A 25,340-nucleotide genomic window follows, 5' to 3' on the forward strand; every position below is an offset into this window, starting at 1 on the left:
ACCGATCCACCTGTCGATCTCCCTCTCCATCCTTCCCTCAGTCGTGAACAAGACCCCGAGATACGTGAACTCCTCCACTTGGGGCAGGACCCTATTGCAATGAACATTTAAGAAAAATTATCAATTCAAAATCAAAGAAAAGCAAATTATTAATATACTGTTTTGTGCCCTAGGTGCCAAATAGCCATTATGACTCGTTCCAAAGGTGCTGAGTCACAAAATATTGCATCATGACTGTATGGGGTTGTTTGTTTAAAAATTTCATCATATTTAAGAATCAGTTAGAACTCTGCACACTGTATTACTTCACTAATACAGTGGACCTGTTGTTACTGGTGCTTAGGAGCAAAGCGGACTAATCAAACAGCAGAACTGGATCACAACTACACCAAAAAGCAACACGAATGTCTTGGTTTTACACCAGGAGATTATCCGCAGATATTTCATTGAATCACCTGCCAATATTTTATTAAATCATCTTGACCTTTTCATGATGGTTTAATTTATAGATCCATATAAATTCACAAAATATCACCTGGTTCCTTACAGGACTTGAATCTATATTACTGAAACCTCTGATAAGCAACAACACACATTACATTATATTACATACAGTGTATGATAAATGGAATATAACCCCTGGTTATGGCATGACTTTTTTTTCTTTTTTGTTGTTTTCTTTCATCCCTGAATGTAACCAGATTTTAATGTCTACCAGATGGACTGCCAAAAAAATTTATGATAAAGAACAGTATGACATACAGTTAGCATGGGTGATCACTTAGTTTTGCTGCAGTTAATAAAACTGATTTCACACCTTTGGTCACATGTCAGAATGTTACTTTTAGTCCTATTTTATAACTTGAATAGTTGGAGCACTGAGCTCCATTATAGAATGGATGATTCAAGTCAGTCTGTCAAACATCTATGTTCATATAGACACACAAGCACTTGCTTGATGGAGTGACGTGAGCATGTAATGAGATCAATAAGCAATCGCTGGTGTGGTCTGGTTTCACAGTGCATTGACAAGACTCCTGATGTGCTGACTGGGAACAATTAGCATCAGCAAGCAGCGCTAACAGGGTTTTGAGTGATGACGATAATGACTGGATGTCTGAATTCAAGTGTGCGTATGTGGGTGGTTGAGTCATCATCATCCAGCCACAGGAGTCCCAGTTTTCTCTCTAACTCACACCCGCACTCACACTGTTATAAACACACACATGCGAGCCATGCATGCACAGGCAGATTTTCCAAATCCATCTGGTGAGGTAGCTCTGTTGAGTGGGTAAACGGTGATCCTCAGGGTCCAAATGAACCAGCTCATGGAGACAATACCATCTGCTTAAACTGCACTGCATCAGATACAATAAAATTAGAATAATGACCACCAATATGAGAGCAAAAACAAACAGTTAAAAAAGATAAGTCTTGAGACGAACTGATCATCCTCCAGATGAGATATGTTTAGATAAAAGAACAGTAATTATACTGGTCCCCACAGTAAACCGGTGTGTTAGATGCACTGCACACACCAATAAATAAATAAATAAATAAAAATTAAAATGCTGTATTTGAATGTGACGTCTTTGATATATATATATATATATATATATAGGGTTACATATATATATATATATATATAGAGTTGGGTAGGAAGAAGCACAGAAACTTATATATATATATATATATATACTTACATATAAGTAAACAAATAAATAGATAAATAAGGGCCAATAGTGACTGTTGATGGTGTCTCTCAAGAATCAGTATTAGGCTTTGTATGTACTTGGTGTGTAAATAATATTAATAAGTAAAGTATCACTGCCTTGCCCTTTGTTTTGCTGACAGTACCACTTCATCATAGATCCCACCCACTTTGGTGACCTATATCCCACTTTATCAAATGTAAAACTAAAATCAAATATTTTTCAAAAGAGCAAATATCAATGCAAGTCTTTCAGAGAGATGATTACAGAGCTCGTAATTAACGAAAGAGCGCATTTTTACTTTACTAAAGCAAAAAATTATACAATCAATGATAATGTCAATATTTAGTAAAGGAGATGAATTCAGTAACCATTTTATTTAAACCACTGGACACTGTCAGAGCCATATGTTTTAGTTCTATTATCACAGCATCCACATTCATCATTGTGAGTTACATCAGCCCATTCTCCCTCTGACTGGCATTTTTCTTTAAGACCCCTTAGTGTAACAAGCCATTTTCAGTTTTCACTATGATGAGTAAATGTGAGGAGGAAGCAGTATGTTTTAAACTTTTCCTAAACAGATTTTTATGCTTAACCCAAACCAGAAAGTTCTGCTGCCTAAACATAAAACATTAAATGAAGCAGCAAGTAAAAAAAATAAATATAACTGTACTAAAGATTATTGCATGAAGACATACAAGATTTTTTTTTCCATATTGAATGAACTTAAGGACAAAATCAGTAATCTGCAATACAACCCAAAAGGTTTAAAGCTGTACTACTGAACTTTGGGATATTTTCTCAGTGAGGAGCTCCCTAATGACGAATATGGCTTCCATCTTGCATCCCATCTGTACTCTGAGCTCTCTCCAGCCAACAAAAGTAAGTCAAATATTGGCTAATGTTGTATCTGTTGCTTTGTTTATTTCTCTCTTTATTTTCCTCATTTCCTCTAATAATGTCCTCTTGCATGTCTTTGATTAATCAACCATGGTGCAAGTTCAAAACAGCCAGTGTGTTGCAATTCAGTAGCTGGTTTGTGATGTAGCGCTGTAAAGTGACTCAGCATCCGGGACAAAAAGTTGTGAAGTGCAGTTTCTCAATCTCAGGATACTGCTGGGAAATGACAGCTTCAGGAACGTACAAAATTAATGTCTCTGTGCCATCAAAATGCATTAAAAACATTTGTGTTGAAGGTCAGAAAGTTACACAGTGCTACTTTAACTCTCAAATTGATCAGATTTTAAGTTTTTAGTTTCTTTAGCAAATGCCTGAATATTTTTAGGACACAGGTTCAGTAATTTTAAGCTTTTAAAATAACCTGGGGGTTATTTTATTTATTTATTTTTATTCTGTACATCTACAAATACTTTATCACAAGTTGAGATCAAGTAAGATGAGCTGAAGCATCAGTTCCACGCATTCTAACACTAATTATTCACATTGTACAGGAGTTCACTAGCACGATGATTTATGTTTTCATAAATTCACATACTTCTGTGTGAGGCTCTCCGCATTCCCTATTATCAGCCTCCACTGGGATGTAGTAAGAACAGTTGCTTGCCAGTTGGGGTTTTGGTCTAGCTTGCTGGGTTTTTTGGGACTGGAGTCGTGACACAGACCATGTGTGTTAATGTGTGTGTACCGTATGTGCCTGGGGCCCTGTGGATGTTTGAGTGTGTGGGTGTGCATGTGTAAAAATGGACTGAGGAACATAATTTTTTGCTGTCTTTGTGTTTGTTTACCCCCTTTCACCTTACACACACACACACACACACATTTATATATATATATATATATATATATATATATATATATATATATATATATATATATGTATATATTGCAGCACATGACAATATAAACAACTCCACACTGCTGTGAGTTTAAGGGTTTGTGATAGTCAGAGAATGTGTTTCACTATAAACAGTCCCAAATGGCTTAACATTGTCAGAGTAAATTTAAAGTAAAGTCTGAGACAAGCAGGGATTATGTCAAGCACTTTGCAGTTCCATGTTGAGCCTGTGGTGGACAAAATCAGTCATTTTCATAATGCAAAATAAGCAGCCTCTAGGGGTGCTGAAGAAGCTGTCATGCTGCACTCTTTTCTAAGAAGTGTGTCACAACATCTCAAAAGCTGCATGATTGTGGTTTCTAATGGTGTTTATCTTGTCATAATAATGAAATAGATTAAGAACTGCAGCTCTGCACTTCATTTAGAAGTGGTCAGGATAACAAGTAATTTATAAAAAAAAATAACTTTACATCATAAGCCACACAGTGACATGCATTCTGTCTTTCAGCTCAGTTTAAACAAGAGATGCATTTCTCTGACAAGTCTATAATTTTAACCAAGAAACTTGGTATCATATTACAACCCCTAGAAAACGTTATGGAATCACCGCTCTTAGAGGATGTTAATTTGGCAGTTGAATAGTTAAATAGTTGAATAGGCGTTCTCTAAGAGTGGTGAGTCCAACCTCTTTTGTTTTATTTTATTTTATTTTATTTTATTTTATTTTGTGTTTTATTTTTCCCAGGGGTGGTAATGACTGCTGATTTGATCTGGGTGTGGGGCCTTTTCAGTGAAAATGTTACCAAATATAAATAGTGAAAGCTGCCTGTCGTTACATTGTTTGTCTTAGTTGTTGATTTTTGATCATTTCGGGGAGCTATGATTCAGTGGGTAGAGTGGTCATCACTCTGGTCCACCCAGAGTGGTTTGATCCCTAGCCCTTCCATGTGTCAAAGTGTCTTAGGGCAAAACACTGAACCTCTTATTGTTATTAATATGCTCGTAAGTTTGTAGATGTAGAAAAAATAAAGAAAGAAAATATAAACACAACATTCAGAGAAGAGCCTTGAATTCTCCACGCTTCTTGAAGGACACTCCCAAGCTCCTTCAAGAAGAAAGTCTTAGAGTCGACTATTCCTGAAGTCGTCTTGAATAGTCTTCCTGAACATGACTTAAAGAAAATACAGAAAAACTTGACTAAAAAGGTTCAGGGTGTGTTAAAGAATAAGTGTTTACACCAAATATTGACTTTCAAGTCTGTTAGAATCCTACAAACTCTGTTTTTCTCCCCTTATGCCGTATATCAAAAATGCATGAGATATAAAAATAAAAAGAAATTTGTTAATTATACAGTCAAGTTCTACACATTCTACAGACTAAAACTGCATAAGAAAGAAATAGAACAGCTCCCCCCGCAGAGCACAGTGTTTTAATGCATGCGTGTGTTTGCTTTCCCAGCAATAAGAAAGCTGTGAACATCCCATCTTGTACATGATGCAGCCTGTTTTTTTTTTGTTTGTTTGTTTGTTTTTGTTTTTTCCAGCACAAACTGTATGAGTAAAATTAGTGGCAGTTTAATTAGACTGAATGATGGAGCTGTCAAAGATAATGTGGCTCAGAAGTACATTAGGCCACTGATTTCCCAACCTCTTTTAGACTTGACAGGAGAAGTGTATTTGGGCAGTAATGGAGGCTGTCAAGGGACAGCACAGCACAGAAGAGGGTTTAATAGCTTGTGGAAAAGATGGAAGCTTAAGTGTTTGTGATAAGAGAGCAGGGCTTTTCTCAGGCTTGATTACTGCTATGGCAGATTTCTGCCACTGCATCTTTACCTTAATGTAGTACCTATTCTCTTTATCTAACATGATCAATTTATTCATTTTTATCCTGTTTTGAGTATGCATGATGAAAAAGTTTTGTGTGATTATTCAACTATCTTGCATTTTCACTCTTTCAAATAACCTTGCTCCAATCCCTGGGGACTCACATTAAACACAAATCCACTGTATTAGCCAGATTATCTCATCTGCCATTCAAGATGCAAACTCATCTCCTGTGGATGACGGTGGCACTGTCAGGTCATCCTATTCTATGACATCAGCTTACAAACTATGACAGAAAAGCACTTCACACACACACATGCACATTAAGAAGTGGCTCCCATTTTTGTACAATACTCTTTCATAATATATATCCTGTAGTGCAACATTTTCTTGTGAGTGTAGGCCCTGGTAAGAACAAGTGTGCAAAATCCAGAGTCCATTTCCACACATGCACTGGACTCCTGAAATGTTCTAGAGCTGTTTCAGAGCAGTGGCATTTGTGAATGTAAAGCTATATAACTTGGTGGAGAGATTCCCCACCAAACCTTCTAGTAAAATCCTCAGAAGATCAGCAGGTAAAATGATGTACAGCATAGCAGCAAATATTCCAGCATGCCATGTGTCAAATGCAACACAACATTGTTATTCTCAACATGCTGTGAAGAAATCACAATGACTTCCACAGCGTATTCTTTGCACCACATCCTGCCTCCTGGATGCTCTAGACAGATGGTCCCCTGCAACCCTTCACTTGTATTTTCGTCTGTGAGAGGCCTCCAGCGGAAAGTTGTTCGCTGTGAAATGACACAGCAACTGAAGAAAAAATCTTGAGCACTCTGATGTACACATTTGAAAACAGCTAGATCGGGTTTTTTTAAACAACTTGTCTTGTTTCAAATGCACACAATATCCAGCTCCTAATGCCAAAAATCTGCCATTTTAACTTCAAATTTTCTAAGCAGTATTACCAAGTCAGCTATTGGTCAAATCTGGAGTAATAAAATTATTAGATCATTTCTTGTCCTAGTGTAAAAATCTTCATCCATGCTCTTTATTTACTAAACTTTCCCAGAGCACCATCAACCTCCTTCAGCATGCAGAAATTGTGGGAGCTGTCAAACCATCCTGTGTGTGGAAAGTATGTACACTTGTTCCCTATTCTCTCCCCACTGCTCCGTTAACCTGTTGTGTTCAGCGCTGAGTTTAAAATTTTATAGCTTGTTTCTGAATCACTGGGCGCCTGTAATCCATCTGACATCATCAGCCTCCTCACCCCTTACACTCCTGCTTGTGTTCTCAGTTCTACAGACCATCTGTTGCTCTCAGTCCCCAGGGCATAAGACATAAGGGCTCCACAACTGTGGAACAACCTGAGAGTCAACAAAAGATGCTTTAGCATGTTTTTGTAAAACCATAAAAGAGATCTTTTTTTCAATATGACTATTTATTAAGATCCATGTTTAGTATTGTGAGATTTAGAATGTATTATTCAGATGTTTATTGTGTATTTATTTATTTTCATTGTTAATAGCTGTCTGATTAGCTGTCTTACATATATTATCAATATAAGTGTAATGCCTTTAAAACATATAAAAAAGGCTAATACAAAACTTAAATCCACACAGCAATTTTCTGTTTTATAGTCTTATGGTATGGAGTATTAGGTCTTCATGGCTACACCAGCTGTTAGCAACATGAAATGTAGGTCAGAGGAGTACACTTTACTGTACTATTGTCACATTGCATAATTTCTGTGCTGTCTTCTAGAGTCAATTCAATTCAAGCAGAACCTCTTGCTGGCACACCTTGTCTAATGCATCTCTAAAGGAAGTCCCTTAATGGCTATTTTTATTGTATTAATCAAGGCTAGTACTATTAATTCAACTCTGTTGTTAATACAGAGATGATTGAGGAACTGTGTTTAGTTTTGCTCATCACAACTGAAATTATGTTTAGGCAAAGACAATTCAAAGCCATCTGAGTGTGACACTAAATTAAACATACTGAAAAAAACCCAGAAAAGTCATTGTGGTAGGGGCAGAGATCGAGGTTATGGTGGGTGAGGGGTGAGGAGCGGCATATGTGGATCAGCCCTCCAGCACTGATGGCTGATGTGTCCTTTTCTGCTTCTTCATCAGCAGTGCCAGTTCTTGTTTTATTTTTAGATGAGTTGATGGGAGACAGGGATAGAGGAGGGGTAAATGAAGTCGGAACAGTAGCAGAAGAGAAAAGTGGTTTTGCACTCAGACAACGCTGCATAGTGTTGTGGGGTAAAAAGGCCTCTGACAGTGGTTTCTGTTTGTGTGCTTCCATCTCCAGATCATGTGCCAGCCAGAGTGGGACTACAAGAGACCTCTGAGCAGATCCCAGGTCAGTGCACACCATAGGGAATGAACAGGAGCTATCTGTGTGTGTGTGTGTGTGCGCGTGTGCGTATGTGTGTGCACCTTTGGCATAATTTCTCTCTTCTAATTTGAAGATTAGATTAATGTCTCTCTCGCTGGAAAGTAGGTTTTTGTCTTAGTGGCCACATTAAGGTCGCAATCTTTTAACTTTCTTCTCTCCTACTGACTGTACAGGCTTAGTAAAATTATTCTTTTTCCACCCGGCATATTTTAAGAAAATGCCAGCCATTAACCTAATGATGCTGTATGTTTCACATTTGATACATGCAGTTTTTGCATCACTCTATAGTAAAAATTTAGCTCAAAACCCTGTACACAATCTAATTTTTGTCTTCTGCCACCTTGAGGATACAATAATAATACAATAATGCACTACAATAATTTTGGCATATAACACTGTAATAAATCGTAAATATACAAAAAATATTTTTGTGATTTTTTTTTTTTACATGGTGTTAAAAGTCCAAATAAAGACTTCAGATTAAAATAATTAGACTTTTTCTCCACATATTACTTGGGTCGGTTTTTTTACTTCATTCACAGGTCACAGTATTTATTTCCAATAACATGTAATGCTGAACCAACGCTGATACATAAATCTACAATACCAAGCAAATTCATCTCACATAGAAGCCTGAGAAATGATGGGATGTCTAAATTTTAACGGTCTTTTTCATTTCTGTTTGTATGTGTCCACACTACTATTACCTTAATGCTTTTTTGCAAGCAATTATATTTTTAGTAGCTCTTTTTTTTCCTGATAGCTATTTTCTTGGCAAAAACATGGCCCGCAGCTGCAGTTATGTGATGGCTCATATTTGGCCTGACAGCAACATGTACACAAGAAAACCTTAATTTGAATATTTGAGCAACACCTTGCTATGACCCATGTCAAAGCTGTATCATGACATTTGAGCCACACCTTCATATGCACAGCAAGTGCCAAGACCCAAGTTAGGGCAAGTTCACAACATTAGTGTCACATAAGACCACATAAGACTTGGCTAGTGCCAAAAGTAGCACAAACAGGGCCCAAATGTGTTTGCTATATGTCTTGGTTTTAGTTTATACAAATAACTAAGACAACAGAACAATATGCATCATGCTACATAGTTGAGTTAAGATTTTTTGTTTGTTTGTTTTATTTGCACCTGTAATATATTTGCATGACTTGGGTTGCATTTACCTGATCTAAACATGCTACCTAATATAGTGCATTTGCTTTGCTCGGGGACTCTCAAATCGTTTGTGAAACTTCCAAGGGAAAATAGAGGCATATTATATATTTTTATTATTATTTTACTTAAATTAAAATATTTTCACCATAGTTATTTCTGATTTGGTTTTTCCCATCGAGGCCAATGTCTTCAAATTTTACATTTCATGTCACCAGCAACTCAAATTTGATTGCTGCTTAGCCAACAACATACCTATTGTAACATACTTTTAACAAATCAATGTGCATCTCAGTTTCCTGATGTAGAAAGGGCTTTTCCGATAATGCACCTCACTCACTGCTTGGTTGTCAAGCATCAGCTGCTATCACAGGAAACACTTGACAAGTTGTAGGCGTAGTGTAACTGTGGTCAACTGAGCCCCAAACAACTATTTTATGATCTTCGGACAAGTCACTTTAATCTTTGTCCTGCTGTATCATGGCAACCAGGTATTTTCAATACAACTGATTTATAAGTGCTGCAGGTCGTCTCATTCCCCAAGCTACTGGTGAACGTTTGTTATTGGTAGACACAGAGGCAGGGGCGGGTGTGATGATGGAGAGAGGTTCATGAAGCAGCAGAGCAACTGAAGAGAAGAGGAGAGGAGAAAAAGAACAGGCGAGCAAGTTATACACTAAATATCAATGGATTTGAAGTGAGAATTGAATGGGTTACATATTGAGCTAAAATAAGGGAAGAAAGCGAGACTGCACATATCTACAGGGATCTAGACTGCGGTATCGCGGTTGAGAGGTTCAAAGTGAACACAAACGATGCAGAGGAGGCACTCAGCCAGCACCATGGGACGGCATCAGGAAAGCGCACATCATCCCAAACAGGTCCAGTATTGGTTTGATTCACGCTGTACGCTGTGCCGTGTGTCTGCATGAACAAAGAGGAGTGTGTGCGAGCAATTTAATCAGTAATGATGTGATGGTTTAAATAGGACAACTTGAAGCAATGTCTAAATTCAGCTTGTGGTTTTTAGGTCAGTTGCGCATGTGACGACACTGTGGGAAGACTGAGTGTCACTTTTGTTCTTAGCTGGGAAGCCTATATGTTGAGAAGTTTGTCACACGAAGGTGGCTGTGTTATCTGGGTCTTATATCAGCACAACACAATGGGTTGCATACTTCTTTTTTCTTTGAATCAACATGAATGATTGATATCTAAAAATGTGTTCAGTTTTACATGTTTTGAGTTGACTCTTAAATGAAAACTACAGGTAAATTGAGCCTGGTATTCATTCATCATGTCCAGCTTAAAGACAAACATCTTGGTTATAGTGTGATGGTTTTATAATTTATCTCTGATTACTAAAAAAAATATAAATTAATTAAGGACTAATAGTTGATAAAACTTAAACTTGACCCCTTATATGTTTTTTTTTTTCACTACTTTGAAATTTGTTCTTAAAGCTGAAAGAGGCATGTAGGCTTTCTGAATGGGCATCTGAAGAATGGGCATCTCTCTACTGCAGCGTTGTATTTACAGTAGACGTGCTGTAGACTCAACTGTGGAGGAGCTCAGCTGCTCTGCTAGAGTAAGCTGTTCTCTTTTTCACTTGACTGGCTATGGCCTGCCTGTGGACTCAACTCCCACTCTCTTCGTGTGTCTGTCACTGCTTCTCTCTTTATCTCTCCCTCTCTGCTCTCACCATCTGCCTTTATGCCTGATCTCCCTCCATGTTTCCTAACTGTCTCTCAGGAGAGCGCTGGGGGTAGACAGCGAAAACTGAGAAATGGGGCAAAGGCAGATAAGAGGAAACCAGAGTAAAAATAATTGTGATAAGAAAAGGGAAAAAAAGGTTGAAATGCCACTCTCAATAGTAAAAAATTTCTTAGGTGTTTATTATATCATAATTAATGTGAAATTAGTTTTAAATTTTAAAGTAGTGTTACAATACGTTGTTAGAATAATAATATATTTTATACTACAGTAAATGAATGAAATTGGGAACATTACCCTTCCAGTTACCTGCTTGTTGCGCACATGTGGACTTCAGCTAAGTTTCTGTTGGTCAAAGGTTAATTTCAGTGCTAATAATAAGTCGGTTTAATGCTGGACAGTGCAATACAGTATCCCAAATCCTACACATGCAAAAGCAGCAGACTAACTGTTTATTGTTATTTTAGCCATCCCCAGTGTGTGACAGTTTAAAAGCTAAACCCTACTCAGCTGTAAATTGATATAAGTGTACCTTTTGACATTGCTGCTGTGGCTTGACAAGTGATCCAAATCGTTTTTTCTATTCTTAGGAGCTTAATATACGCAAATCTTGTTTAATTTATCAGTGTACATCAGAGGCTAGAGTTTGAAACTGTCTTCTGTTACAATGTGCTGTATTTTTTTTTTGAAGGATTATGACTCTTTTTGTTTGCACCATGCACTGTATTCCCCTGAAAGTCTGATAGACTGATCCCAAGAGGCAGTTCTGGTACATTCATGCCTGTGTGTGTGTGTACATAGACACATATACACACACACACACATTTGCCTCTGCCCACTGTTGATTTACTCATTGACCGTCACTCCCCCTGCTGCATCCTGTGGGCTTTTGTGCCGGGAGGAATCAATAACCTTCTCCCTTGCCTTGCCTGTCCACTGTGTCTCTACCAGAGTAGTGCTCAGTGGCACACCATGCATGTTGTACTCAATGTACCCAGATGCTGCAGGGTGTGCTTTAAACTCTGAAGTTAAATTCTAAAAAAGGGAATAATAATTATCTGAGAATAGCAAGGATAGTGCCATAAAACACTTGCAATGCCCACACCTATGTGTGTGCATGTGTGGGTGGAGTGGTGTCTATAGCCACACACAAATTCATGTTTCTACTGTCCCACTCCTTCCCAAACAATAGCTAAACAGAGTCCATTACTGCCAGGTAATAGGTGAATGTCACAATAGCAGGATGTCATAAAGCTCTGGAGTGGTCTAATGGGTTTTGTTCAGGTTGAGGTGACACATGCACCCTCTTACATAAAGACACATGCTCTTCCAGGAAACTGTTGTTGTATGTGCTTGATGCATTTACTCTTCACATCACAGCCCCAAGCTTTGACATGTTTGAGGAGGGAATACTGTCTGTTTGAAAAAGCTAATTATGGGAATCATCTGTAACTTTCTCTGAACACAGAAGCGGTGTTTCTTCTGTGACTTTTTATGTCATCATTTTTTGCTGCAAGCTAATCTTTCCAAATACAAATATGTGTGTGAGTGAAATGACAATATTATGAAAGTTTGGCACATATACAAGAAAAGTGGCAAAAGCAGAGGTTGTTGCCAGTTGTCAAGCTTTGTAGCCTCAGGAGAGAAGGCAGATGGGAGATCGGAGGCTTATGGATGGAGTGATCATGTGAGCTCTAGTCCTAGCACTGTGAGGCAGATAGATGCAGGATGAGAGCAGAAGTGGAGAGCGGAAAACATGCTTTTTACTCAACAGCAACATCCAGTTCTGTCATAGGCTTGGCTATTGTTTCATCTGAGATATGATGAATAATGAATAAACATTGCATTTTATCTCACATTTAGAATTATAATACTTAAAAGGGATGTTATGTTATATTACTCTGATTTAATGTACTTAAATAACAGCATAACAAAAAAACGGGTTTCATAGTTCAGCACAACAGTCACCCTTTGCTTTATCACAAAAGTACAAATCTGAAGGTTATTTTGTATGAAAATGTCCTACACCCAGTATCAGTTTGTTAATAAATAGACATGAGAAAAAATAGTAATTATAACAAGACATTAAAACACTTTCATGTAGTGGTATTGGGATGCACACATCAATATCGTCATGAATCATAGGGATTAGAGTTAAGATGAACTTGTGTTTATAAGCAAAAAATTCTTAAGCAAGAACAAAAAAAAAAAAAAAATTCACAGCTAATATTTGTTACAAATTGTAGCTGAAATTTTTTTTTAATATTGTTATATGACAACAAAGTTCTAGCGTTGGGATATCATTTAGTTTCAGATCCTTTATTGTCATTGGAAATTACAACAAAATTTACATCATGATAACAATTTGAAAGACTATTCTAAAGTTTTTTGTTATGTGAGGAAAATTGATTATAAGTTAAAGAGAAAGTGATTAGAAAACGTGAACAGTAAAGATGGATTCCACTACTGAAACAACACAAAGTTAACCTTTGACAGAACTGACCCTCTGGATTTATGATTGAATATGTTGAATCATTTTAGGAAGCAGTGTAGTGCCAGTGGGACATGTTATTCTTTATGGACAGTACTGTGTTTCTATTTATAGTTTTATTAATTCCTCCTCACTAACCTGCTTTTACCATGTGATGTCATTGTTATAGACTGTAAAATATCTGTAGTATAAAGATGCAGAACTGTGCTCACAGTCAAATGTGTTGTTTTGTCTCCAGCACACAGACTTCACTTATCTCTTCCAGAAAAAGAATATATGTATGTAACTGTAACTGAAGTTCTGCTTCCTGCATCATGGTTAGATTACATTATAACATGGATAAAGAATATTTACTTTTACTCATCTTTTTTTCTCATTTTATCTTCCAGTCCTCGGGTACCAGTATGGTAGTGGACATTGCAGTGATGGGGGAGGCCCATGGTTTGATCTCGGATCTGCTGGCAGACCCTTCACTGCCCCCAAACACCTGGAGCTCTCTGAAGGCTGTCAGCAACCTCCTCAGCACCCAGATCAACCTCCAACCGCTCCACCGACCTCGCATTCCCACAGACACACATACCTGTTCTGACTCAGAGGACGGGCCTGAAAGAACAGAGAGATTGGCCATTCCAAAGGTTAATGAAAATTTCATTTTAAAAGTTTTTATTCATTTCTGTCTCTTTGGTCAGTATTTTTTAGTGGGAAGGTAATAGAAAGGATGTTTTGTTATTTCCCAACATTGTATTAGAAATTGTGTTGCCAACTTGACTGTCACCTGATTTAACTTTTATTTTAGAAAGGAATCAGAGAGCAGTATTTTACTCATTTGTGTCTTTAAAACAAATCAATCAAATCAAATTTTACTTATAAAGTGCTTTTAATGCAAAGAGCAACGCTAAGTGCTTTACACAATAAAAAACAATTTATACATATTAAAATACAATAAAGATAAAATAAACCTCCATACACAAAAGTATAGCAATTTTAAACCTCTTTCACACCCAATCACACACAGACATACACACACACACTGTCTCTCTCTTTCTCTCCCTTCCTCCCAATTCTTCACAAAAATAAATTCCAGTCGCTTATTTCTGTCTCTTCACTGAATGTGGGTGTAAAAATATTTGTAAAAATAAACATCTGGCTTGATGCTTCTGTGAGGAAACAATATCTTGGGCATCTGTCCACACCAGGAGCCAGTCCCCCCATGCCCACAGAGGACGCTACCACAGAAACCACAGTCCAAATCAGGGCAGGCCAGAGTCCACACCCCAGCCGTAGGGCTGCAGTGGTGGACCAGGACCAGCCACCCAGACAAGGATGAACACCATAGCAACAGCCACGCAGACCTAGCAGGCCCTGGCGTGGAGGATCTACATGAGGATAAACACTGGAGTTTAAAAATGTTAAAACAAGGATCAAATTACCTTAAAAACAATAAGAACAGATAAAAATGATAAGAATATAAATAATTAAATACACTTTTGGGACAAATAATATCACTACTGCACTACAAGATCAAGGACCCTGTAGTTCTGTAGCAACACATCTCTCTGCTACAACTCTCAGCAGCTCACAGGCTGCAGCACCTGTGAGCTGCTCACACATGTATAATGTTGTCCTTGTGCTATTATTAGGCCATGGATGGTTTGAAAAAAAGCCTTTGAGACAGTTTGTTGCTTCTAACTTTGTGTCTGCATGATCATCATACATGTGAATAATAAATCATATGCAGAGGTATCTGAACTGTAACTGGTAGTTTTGTCAGGTGATGGGGTTAAAAAATCAGGATTTTATCAGATCAGAGCAGCACTGTGCTTTGATAATAACCACAGCGTGTTTAGACACTGTCTCAGTATCTAACTTATTTTACAAAAAGACAGACAAATATGTGAATGAAAGCAGCTCTGCGTTAAGGCACAGCATTTGTAAGCACAGGCAGTAGGAGAGAAACAAAGAGTGCAGGACTGGCACAAAGCAGAATGTAAATGCATTATTATATGATTGTGAATATGCTTATTTTTGTATAATGCCATATAGCTGTACTTGGTAAAATTTTAGCCACTTTTGCAATAGCTAAAAGCTCTGCACAAAAGATAGTGTACATCAGTAAGTATACATGACTAGAAACTTATGACTGTATGCCATTAGCTGGGTATTTATTGCTGTGTTTGAGTAACATTTAAATGATGTAAGAAAAGGTGAATGAACAAAGTAAAAATTGAAAAAAATTCCACTAATGAGCAAAGAAATCTAAATACTTTCTTGATTTTTGACTGTTTAACAGGAAGCTTAATGTACATTAACAACTTTCTAGAACTGTGAGTGACCTGGCAAAGATTGAAATGACATGACTCACCATCTTTTTCCTGGTCTGACCTATCAAATAATAAATATATGTGACTGACTAGTGTCTTCCCAGATATTATAAAATATCCCACACATCCCCACAAGTTGGAAAAAATTAAAATGAAAAAGCTTTCTCCTTTTTGTCTAGAGGATGTCTGCTGCAGTTGTTGTAGTTCTTGTTTTACCTCTAAAGGTCTGTTTATGGTTAGGACAACCACTTCTGCTTCTGAATTAAAACTACTAGTAACATAACCTACACTGCCACCCTCTGGTGAGGCTATGTAGCCTAGTTTATTAACGTCAAACTGGTCAGTGTAAATGGGCCTGATTCATATTTCATTTTTGTGGCTTTTCTGATAGAAATTGCTTCGAACTTGCTTTATTTTTTATTGAAGTAGACATTGGAAATATAACTATTGTTGCTTGTGGAGATTTATAAGTTTATAACTAACCACCTAGTCCTACTCAGCTAGTGAACAACATAGAATGTGAAACTGATGTCACACAGTTTGTCTACATGCCATATCATATCTCAATTGCCACAATTGAAAGAATAATTAACTTTTTGTTTACATTTTGAAGATATTTCTAGTATGTTTATTTTGTTTTAAAGTATCCTAAAAAACTACTTATAGGTATGTATTTAATTGTGAGACAAAAGTCACTCAAGTCTTCATAAATAATTATTTTACCACAATGAGCCCACTTTATAGCGCCTACATGCAACTCCCTAAATTTTCAGGAAGGGTTAATGAGTGAGTGCGAGATTTTAGACACCTGGCTATAAACACACAAGCTTCATGTCATCAGTAGATGCATGCATCTGTCTGTTTGTGATTGAGTTGATAGTTGCAGTTTGATCTGCAAGCTCTTTATCACAAAGAGTTGATTTTTCAAGTGTAACTAGGTGATGTTTTCTAGATTGTTGTTCACATTATTAGTTTTTTATTTTTTTGCACTTTTAACATAGTTAGTTAGTAGACATCTAAACCAGATTAAGATCTATTGCCAAAACTCCACAGCTTACACTAAAACAAGAGCTTGATAAATAGTACAAACCAGTGCTTAAAGAAAACAAAAAAAAACATGGACACATGGTTTGGGATTGAACAGTCCTTTTAAGATAAATAAACATTTAAATGGACAAGAAACGAAGCTACTTTTATAGTTAAAAAAAATCTCTGAATAAGTGGAACGCCTTAAGTGACTGAACCATCTCTGTCAAAGTTAGGTTTGTTTGCTGTACTCCAAAGCAATGTAAACATGGCTCTATATCTAGGTGCAACCCCTTCCTACGTACATCACCCTTCATCTCCTTGCTTACTGCAGGCATAGTGTGGGCCTAATGACGCAAAAGCTTCCAGGGGGCTTTTTAATGTTTTACAAGGCCAGTGCTTCAAAATGAATGCAGTCACTCAAGGCAGCACAGAAACTAAATAAAGCGTGTGATGCAATGCAGGATAGCCTACCTGGAAAGTGACTAGCCACTTTAAAGATGCCTGAGTGCACCCAAATGTTCAATGCATGCAGCGAATCTCAATGAAGTGCTGCCTGAATTCACCTCAGTGGGGATTTGTGAGTCTGCATGTGATTTAGTTGATACAGTTGAAGATCCTGCTGCTCTGTTGTAATGCTTTACACAAATAACAGATTAATGAGTTATGTAAAGGTTATCAGTGATGTTGTTTAAGGAGATTTAATTACTTAAATTTAGAAGGTTATTTTTCTTTTATAATTATTCAAGGTATCCATTTGATTTATAGCAGATTTTAGACTTGCAAGCACCTTCTGTTGCGTAGCTTTTTAAAGTCCCTGATGTCACATATTCACTTTGTGTCTTTTGGTGTTGGTGAGCTGATCAGTCATGGCAGTTTTAGACACCAACACTAAACATTAATCTCTATCATTTTTCTTTGTGAGATGGTTGGGCTGATGAAAAAAATACACAGCACCTACAAACAGAATCCAGCTCGAGACACTTTGAATAATCTATTTATTCACTTGCTATCTTCTTTTAGTCAAAGTCAATGTTATTTAAGGCACTTCAACTACTTGGTTGTGGAATTTTTATGTCTGGATTTAGGATATACAGTTTTATCACTTTAATCCATGCTGATTAAAGCTGATGCTCAGTTACACTGTTTCACTACACAAACACAGTATGCAGAAGAAATATGCTACAGGAGATTTGCAATACAAGCTGTCTTAATAAAAGGACGGCAAACACCTAAATAGTGAGACAGGGATAGTCTCCACATAAAAAGTAGCTGTATTGTGTTAGGAGCTGGACATTGCAGAAAAATGCATTATATTTAATTTAATAAAGTCCCTGGTGTCTTTGGCAGCAGGTTTTGAGTCTTTCACATTTGATTTATTTTTCTCCACTTAGCTGAATATAAACTGGCTGTCCATTCCTATACCCTTACATGTTCATCCAGTTTAAGCCTCTCATTTAAAACTAGTTAACTATAGAGTCATTTGAATCAATGCATTCAGATACCATCACACTGCATCCATATGCTCTGCATATAATAATAGAGGCTTTAGATCGTAAGCCATTCAAAGCCTTCCATATACTGTTCATTCATTTCTCTAAAGAAGGTAGGTCCAGAACTGCTTGAGTCTGGTCTTTCTTTTCTTAAGCTTGTGGTCTTTGTCTTTATGTTGTGGGCTCACTGCAAAAGTTTCAATTGTAAATGCTCAGGTTTTTCAAACTTCTTAATTAATGGTAAAATAAAATAGCTCACACCACAGGTTTCGAGTAAATTTTTCTATATACATTTGGTCATTTGAAAAACGTTATACTTGTGTGTAGAGCAGATTCTGGACATATAAAGAATGACATTAAATCTGATCCTCTGCTGCCCTCTATGGTCCACACTGTGTGTGTTTCTGGGCCCCATTCAGAAACATGCAACATACCTAGGCTGGAGCTTATCCCAGCAATTAACAGGAAAGAGGCAGGGAACACCCTGGACAGGTCGCTAATCCATCGCAGCATCAAGGTTTAATGTAGAATTAATGTATGTTTACACAATTTACCATCAGTGGTCCAGTGAGGATCCACAAAGGGACCCCTCCTGGTTTCATGTAATTGTTACACCATGTATTTCCATTTCCATTTTTCATTACAAATGAGGAACAGATCCTTTCCGTTGACATAAGAAGCTGCATGCTTATTCGTTCAGGATGTGTAGAATGACTTTAATTATACATATAGGCTGAGCAAGTATCCTATTTTGTAAGAAGTTTTTTATCTACAGCTCATCCAGGATACATTAAACTCACACACCTGTTACTTCTCACTTTGCCCACAAGAGGGCATTTGTACAGTTGAACAATTCAGACTCTTTGCATGTGTAGTAAAACAGAAGTAAACAAACACAACTTAAAAAAAGATATTATATAAAGATAACTGTATATAAAAGTGTGTAAACCTGTGTTTATTTGCACTGCAGCGTCTAAGGAGGAGTTTGCCCCCAGGATTGCTGAGGAGAATTTCATCAACCTGGACCACAACCACCTCAGCTACAGGACTGCCTACCATAGAACCAGGTCCTGTCTGCAGAGATCGCTCAGCCAGCATCAAACACACTCCAGACAGGTAATGACACTCAACCAACAGCTCAAACACTAGGATTACTGAAATTTCTGTATCTGACAGAATCTACTTTAAAGCAGTGATTTGTGGAACAACTCATTGATGATGACCATCTCAAAGAGCCGCTCCATGTCTGCCTCCTGTGCTGCCTCCGTCACTTCCAACCACCTATACAGCAAAATAGAAAGACCAGGTGTGTTTGCACATTGACTGCATATACACAGTTGTGCACAATTAGCATGTGCATGCTTTAAATGTGCATATTTTAAATCTTTTTCAGGTTTTCCTCCCTCCAACATATCACCTCTGGGCTCTCCGTGCCCATCTCCTCCCGTCCAGGGAACTCCTGTATCCAGCCCTACAATAAAGACATGTTTAGTGCAGCTTCCTGAGCCGGCTGGGCCCCTCACAGAGCGGATACCCGTCTATGTGGCCCCTAAGAGCCATCACAGAGCCTTAACTCACAGCCAGAGCGCCCCGAGCTCCACCACCATTCACTGGCGGCCTCCATCACTCTGCGGCAGGTAACACACATGCAATCATGCTCTTCTTGTTAAATTTTAATGAGGAATTCTAAATATAGGTAATTAAAATTAAAAGAAATATGTATGACTGTTTATTTTATGTGGAAATTCACACAGTGAGTCACTTTGTATGTGTGTCTGAATTATCAGATGAGAGAGAATAATGCGGATGGACCAGTATCTTCTGAATGACTTAGTGAGTCTCTCTTTCTGTCTGTTAGTTGTGGGAGGCCGTATAACAATCGACTAAACCATGAGGTAGAATCTATTGTAAAAGGAGACAGAATACCCCTTCCAGGTAAGCAGCAGTCTGCAAGATTTCCTGTTTTGGTTACGGTTAGGGAATGACACTTAACCATCAACTTCCCATGAGAAAACATCCTCATTAAATGAGAAATGACAACCAACATGTTAGAACTGTAAAGTAGTTACAGTGAATAGGACACTTCCAGCATGTGTAATGTCCTTCCAGATGAGCGTGTAGTAGCTTCATCAGACTATGACAGCACCTACGACAGCACTTATGAGACCAACCACAGTGACAGCAGCGACTTTGCACAGAATGAGGAGGAGGGAGAAGGAGGCAAGAAGCCACCTGAAGTGAGGGAAGGTTGCAGGGAGTGTCCGACAAAGGGTGTAGTTCTTCACCCACTCCTGCCATCGCCAGAGGTAGGCAATCTGACAAGCTTTATTTTACAATGAGAAACCACGTCTAGCACTCAAAAACAAAGTACACATATCTCTGCATAAATTAGCTCTCTGGTGGTAATTATACCATAAATAACTGGGTTCATATTGTTTTACCAGACTTGCAAGAACTTTTCTGTCTCTTTTCAACCTTAACTTTACTTCTTTACCTATTCCTGGCAGGACCAGCCAATCTCTGACCCTGAGGCTCTGATAATGCCAGGGTTGGAGCCTCTGATGAGTGAACTCAACAACTGGAACTTTCCCATTTTCAGTCTTGTGGAGAAGACCGAAGGCAAGACAGGCTGCATCCTCAGCCAGGTAGATGCTTACTAGTGAGAATTTGTAACTGTATAGACAATAAACAAAATTATCTAAATTTTTAGGTTTGTTTATTTATTCAAGTGTCTGTTTTTATATTGTATGTATAGTATAGTGTATAGGTTTTTATTTCGTGAAGGTAAGTTATTCTAAAATTTGTTAATTTTTTTCACTTTTTATTTATCTATTATGTGTATAAATATAAATTATTTATATTATTTATTTGTCTTTATCAATTATTTGGTTCCTATTATTTTGCATTTTCTTTTCTTCTCATTTTTCTGTATTTTGCATGGTCATTGCTTTTGCTTTTGGAAAAGCAATGACCATGTCAGTCAGGTCAAAGCATATGTTGTCTACAACTAAAGCTAAAAGACAAATCTTTATAATGTTTACCACTGTGTTGCACAATTTATTTCATTAACAAAATTAAAATAGTAAACTGATGAGAGACATTCCTGTAGTTTTAAAGGCAAAAAATGTCCCCAGGCTGAAAAGGAATTCAGTTACAAGACTGCCTTTAGTGACTGACAGATCTGGACCACAGGTGGAGAGTTTTTAACTGAGACGGGCTGTTATCAATTGATGAATGTGATTTGTGTTCCTGAAATCTGCAAGGCCTGACCCTAAAAAAGACATTGCTTGGTTGTATATTGCGTGTTTTCCCCCTAACTTGTATAAATCACTCAGGATTAATGGCATGCTTATACATGTGCAGTTTATTCATGACATGTCCACTCATGTTCACTGACAAAGACACATGCCTTTAGCCTTTTAAAAGCTGTATCCATGATTTTGCAAAAGGTTAACTTTTGATTCATTAGACCACATGAGAATTTTCACCACATTTCACCTTTTTTAAACATTCAATACAATGTCTATGTAGTATTGTAAGTAGATAATAAGATGAAGTTATTTTTAAATTTGACATTTTTCACAGTGACTCAGCTAAATAAGGTTGCAATCTCCTTCACAGATTCTCAGTAGTGCTTATGTTCATGTGTCCCAGGTTTCCTATAAGCTGTTTGAGGACACGGGTCTGTTTGAGACCTTCAAGATTCCCGTTAAGGAGTTCATGAACTACTTCCATGCTTTAGAGAATGGATACAGGGATATACCATGTAAGTAGATGGTCCACATGTTTATGAACGTCTGCATGATGTATTACATTTAGCTACCACAAGGTGGATGTATTTTTCTTTAAATGGAAAATAGAATAGTTCTCTCTCTCTTCCCCTTTGTCTATAATATAATTGTGCCCAGTTTTGCTTTATAAATAAAATATATTATTTTTATTATTGCATTTTTTTGTAAATAATGTAATGTGTTGACGCCAACAGCGTGACATTTAATTACATTTTATATTAAATGGAGTACTAATAAGCATTTGTTTTTGCTGTTACAAATAGCAACTACCCTGACAGCTGACCACCTTTTGATTCAGGAAAAATAGCAAAACCAACTGCATGCAGTTTAACCAGAGGGCATTTCACTGGAAAACATTTAAATGGATGATGATACGCAAGTAGTTTTATAGAGCATTGCTTATTATAGACAACATAATTGCCTTGGTAGCAAAATATAAAAAAATATTGCATTCCTTGTTTTACTGAAGTTAAATCACGTGTGATTTGCTCCATCTGTCTAACATTTTTAGATCCAGAGGCTGTCAAATGCAGATCACTTTTACACACTTTATGGTGACCACTAATAAGATTAGAAGCGTATACATTTATCTAGCTCATACCCTCACCCCCCAAAGCTTCCTTTAAGAACAACTTGAGGGTCTTTTTTAAGGCATGGAAATTAATGTCATAATTTGTTAAGTCTGAGCATGACCAAAGAATATCAGTATGGTTTCCTACTTATAAGCCCACAGTTTTTATTTAGTCCAGCTTAGAAATAAGCCCAAAATTACATGTTGCTTTTCCATTCTATGATTTGTAACTATTGATTCATATTTGAATTTTCTCCTGCTGCAGTAAAGTTTTGAACTGGTTCATGACATGCCTTTAACTAGAATTTCTTGTATATCACAAATTGTTTCCTGTAAATCTAAAAAAAAAACCTTATATCTAATCCTGTAGATTACATATGAATTATTACATGACCAGCCTTGTAGTTATTTATTTGTGGTCTCTCAAACACTACAATTTTTTGATCACACACTCCAACTGCAAGATGAAATGTGTAAAAAAATATAAATATTTTTTAACTTTCATTTTATCTTTTTTTAACATCTAACTGAAATCTATCAAACACTTACGAAAAATTAAACTAGGAGCTCTTTTTATACTGCACCGGTGTAAGGTAATGTAATAATGTTTAAGAAGGACAGAGAATGCTTGCATCATGGCACCACGAGGTGATATGACTATTGAACTTCATTGCTGCATTCTTACACCTCATGCCTGTGCGAGTTAGTGCTTTATTTTATTCTCCCCAGATCACAACCGGATTCATGCCACTGACGTGCTGCATGCCGTCTGGTACCTCACCACTCAGCCGGTGCCAGGCTTGCCCACGCTGCTGACTGAGAATGGAATACACACTGGTGCGAGCTTTTTATTTATAGAGCTATTTCCTATAATTGAACCTCGAAACCTCTTCATATTTTTTCCTCATGTTTTTTTCTTTTTTTTTTTTTATCTGAATCTTATGTTTTGATTTCAAAGTCGGTTACCCAAAGAGATAAAAGCATCAGTTGAACTGTACACACATATGCATGACAGACAACCTGTAGCATTCACTCAGGAGTCAAACGTGCATTAACAGAAAACTTTGCTTAGCATGTGGTATTTATGCTGCTGCAAGTCAGTCTAAAAGGTAATACATCCTTCACCCAAACTAGCATTTCTGGTTTAAGTAAACGTCTTTCCTTCATCATATTTTTATCATTGTATAACATCCATTACCTACATGTTAAATAGCTATTTTATTATGGCTTTACTGTCTTCCTGTTATCTCTTGGTTTGTGACAGATGAGGTACTCATGATTATGTGAAATCAGCTAAATTACCATCAAGTCCAACCTAAATAAACATGTCTAATTACACTGTAGGTATTTCTTTCTGCTTACAGACTCAAATGGCATTACATCTAGATCAACAAGCTTCCTGAGGTCAAAGATGAACTTTGTGGTTGAGGAGGGCTACGGCTCTCTAGCTGGTCTTATCCCTGGCCTGGAGCTCATGGCCCTGTATGTAGCTGCTGCCATGCACGACTATGACCATCCTGGAAGAACAAATGCATTTTTGGTTGCCACCAGTGCTCCACAGGTAAATAAATGTAGTGACAAAAAAGTGAAAAAGTCTGTCATGGTGGATCATCAGAGAGGTGATAGTGAAGGATAATGAAGTTAATTTATTGTCGCTTAGAATAAACTATTTCTCGCATTCACAGCAAACTATTTTATGTTCCATTCAGGACAGAGTAACTTAAACTACTGTATGTTTGTATGTTTTGTATGTTTTTTGTTTGTTTGTTTTTGCTGTTTTTCTTTTTAAAAGCATCCTATTGATTGTGACTTTGTGTGTTGAAATTCAGGTTATTAACTTTGTATCATGCGTTAGAATAACAGGACTGCATGCTTTAGTTTTATGGAAAGTAATTATTATGTAAGATAACATGAACTGTTACGACTTGAGAAATATAGAGTCTGATTATGCAATGTCCATGTAAGTTGATTGCTAGCAGGTTATTATTATTTTATTAATACAACACTCACTTTTAATTATAAGGCGTTATGTATTAGAACATATCTTAAAATTCAGTAACTACAACCACACATGAACTTCAAAATAAGACTTAAATAAATTATATTGTGGTATCATTCATTTAACATAAGATTAGCTATCCTTACTGCTTTCATTAAAATTAAATTGTTAAGTAGCAGGAATCTGCTGCTAATCAAATATACATTATTAACAGATCATCAGTTAATGTGAGTGCCACTATAAAAGCAGATACTGTGGCAGTTTACTTCTCCAGCATGTGTCGGTTAACACAATGCTGAGGAGGAAAGACATCAGAAATTATATTAGCAAAGCAACTGCTGCTGTCCAGCAATATAGGAAGGATTATGAGGTCATTTCCAAATGTTCAAAACAGGAAGGGACATCCCAGCAAGTTCACTTGAAAGCCAGACTTTGCAATGCTCTGAGAAATCTCAAATCCAAATAGCTGCAGCTCAGACTTGATCAACCTCAGTTAGCATAATAAAGGTTTTATTTTAACAATTAAAAGTAATGGCAAATTAAACAAGTTTGACTTATTTGGAAGTGTTGCAAAAGGATGGCCATGGCTTGCCGAAAAGAACAAAGTTTAGGTTTACAAAGTTGCAACTGAGTACTCCACAGGTCTTCTGGAACAATGTCTTTGAGATTAATGAACCCAAAGGGCAGATTTTTGGTCATAATTCATAGCACAACATCTCGAGAAAACCAAAATTATCATATTAAAAAGAACAGCTAATTCAAGCTGTCAAACACAGAAGTGGAAGGGTGATAATTTGGGCTTGTTTTGCAGCCAAAAGACCAAGGCTCCTTGCAGCTCTTGAATGTACTACCAATTCATTTGTTTAGCAAATGTCTCTCTTGTCAATTGTGAGGCTTGATTGAAATGATATATATACACTACCGTTCAAAAGTTTGGGGTCACTTTGCCATGGGATTCAATAGGGAAGTGACCCCAAACTTTTGAACGGTATTATATATATATATATATATATATATATATATAT

The 25,340-nt window shown here is 37.1% G+C and overlaps 1 protein-coding gene across 2 annotated transcripts in view; it reads left to right on the forward strand.

Moving 5' to 3' along the window:
- The window catches only part of LOC121645436 (cGMP-inhibited 3',5'-cyclic phosphodiesterase A-like), a 51,402-nt gene that overhangs the window by 20,122 nt on the left and 5,940 nt on the right, over positions 1-25,340 (forward strand). The window contains exons 2-12 of one of the 2 annotated variants that reach the window (XM_041993885.1): positions 7,653-7,703; positions 13,504-13,749; positions 18,925-19,070; positions 19,145-19,260; positions 19,348-19,591; positions 19,813-19,889; positions 20,064-20,260; positions 20,462-20,599; positions 21,609-21,720; positions 23,046-23,153; positions 23,681-23,877. In XM_041993885.1, coding sequence (XP_041849819.1) covers positions 7,653-7,703; positions 13,504-13,749; positions 18,925-19,070; positions 19,145-19,260; positions 19,348-19,591; positions 19,813-19,889; positions 20,064-20,260; positions 20,462-20,599; positions 21,609-21,720; positions 23,046-23,153; positions 23,681-23,877 — 1,632 coding nt within the window. The remainder of the gene's footprint in view (positions 1-7,652; positions 7,704-13,503; positions 13,750-18,924; positions 19,071-19,144; positions 19,261-19,347; positions 19,592-19,812; positions 19,890-20,063; positions 20,261-20,461; positions 20,600-21,608; positions 21,721-23,045; positions 23,154-23,680; positions 23,878-25,340) is intronic. The other variant, XM_041993886.1, reaches the window with a different exon arrangement.

Source organism: Melanotaenia boesemani, chromosome 9, assembly GCF_017639745.1.
Source record: "Melanotaenia boesemani isolate fMelBoe1 chromosome 9, fMelBoe1.pri, whole genome shotgun sequence".
NCBI lineage: Eukaryota > Metazoa > Chordata > Actinopteri > Atheriniformes > Melanotaeniidae > Melanotaenia > Melanotaenia boesemani.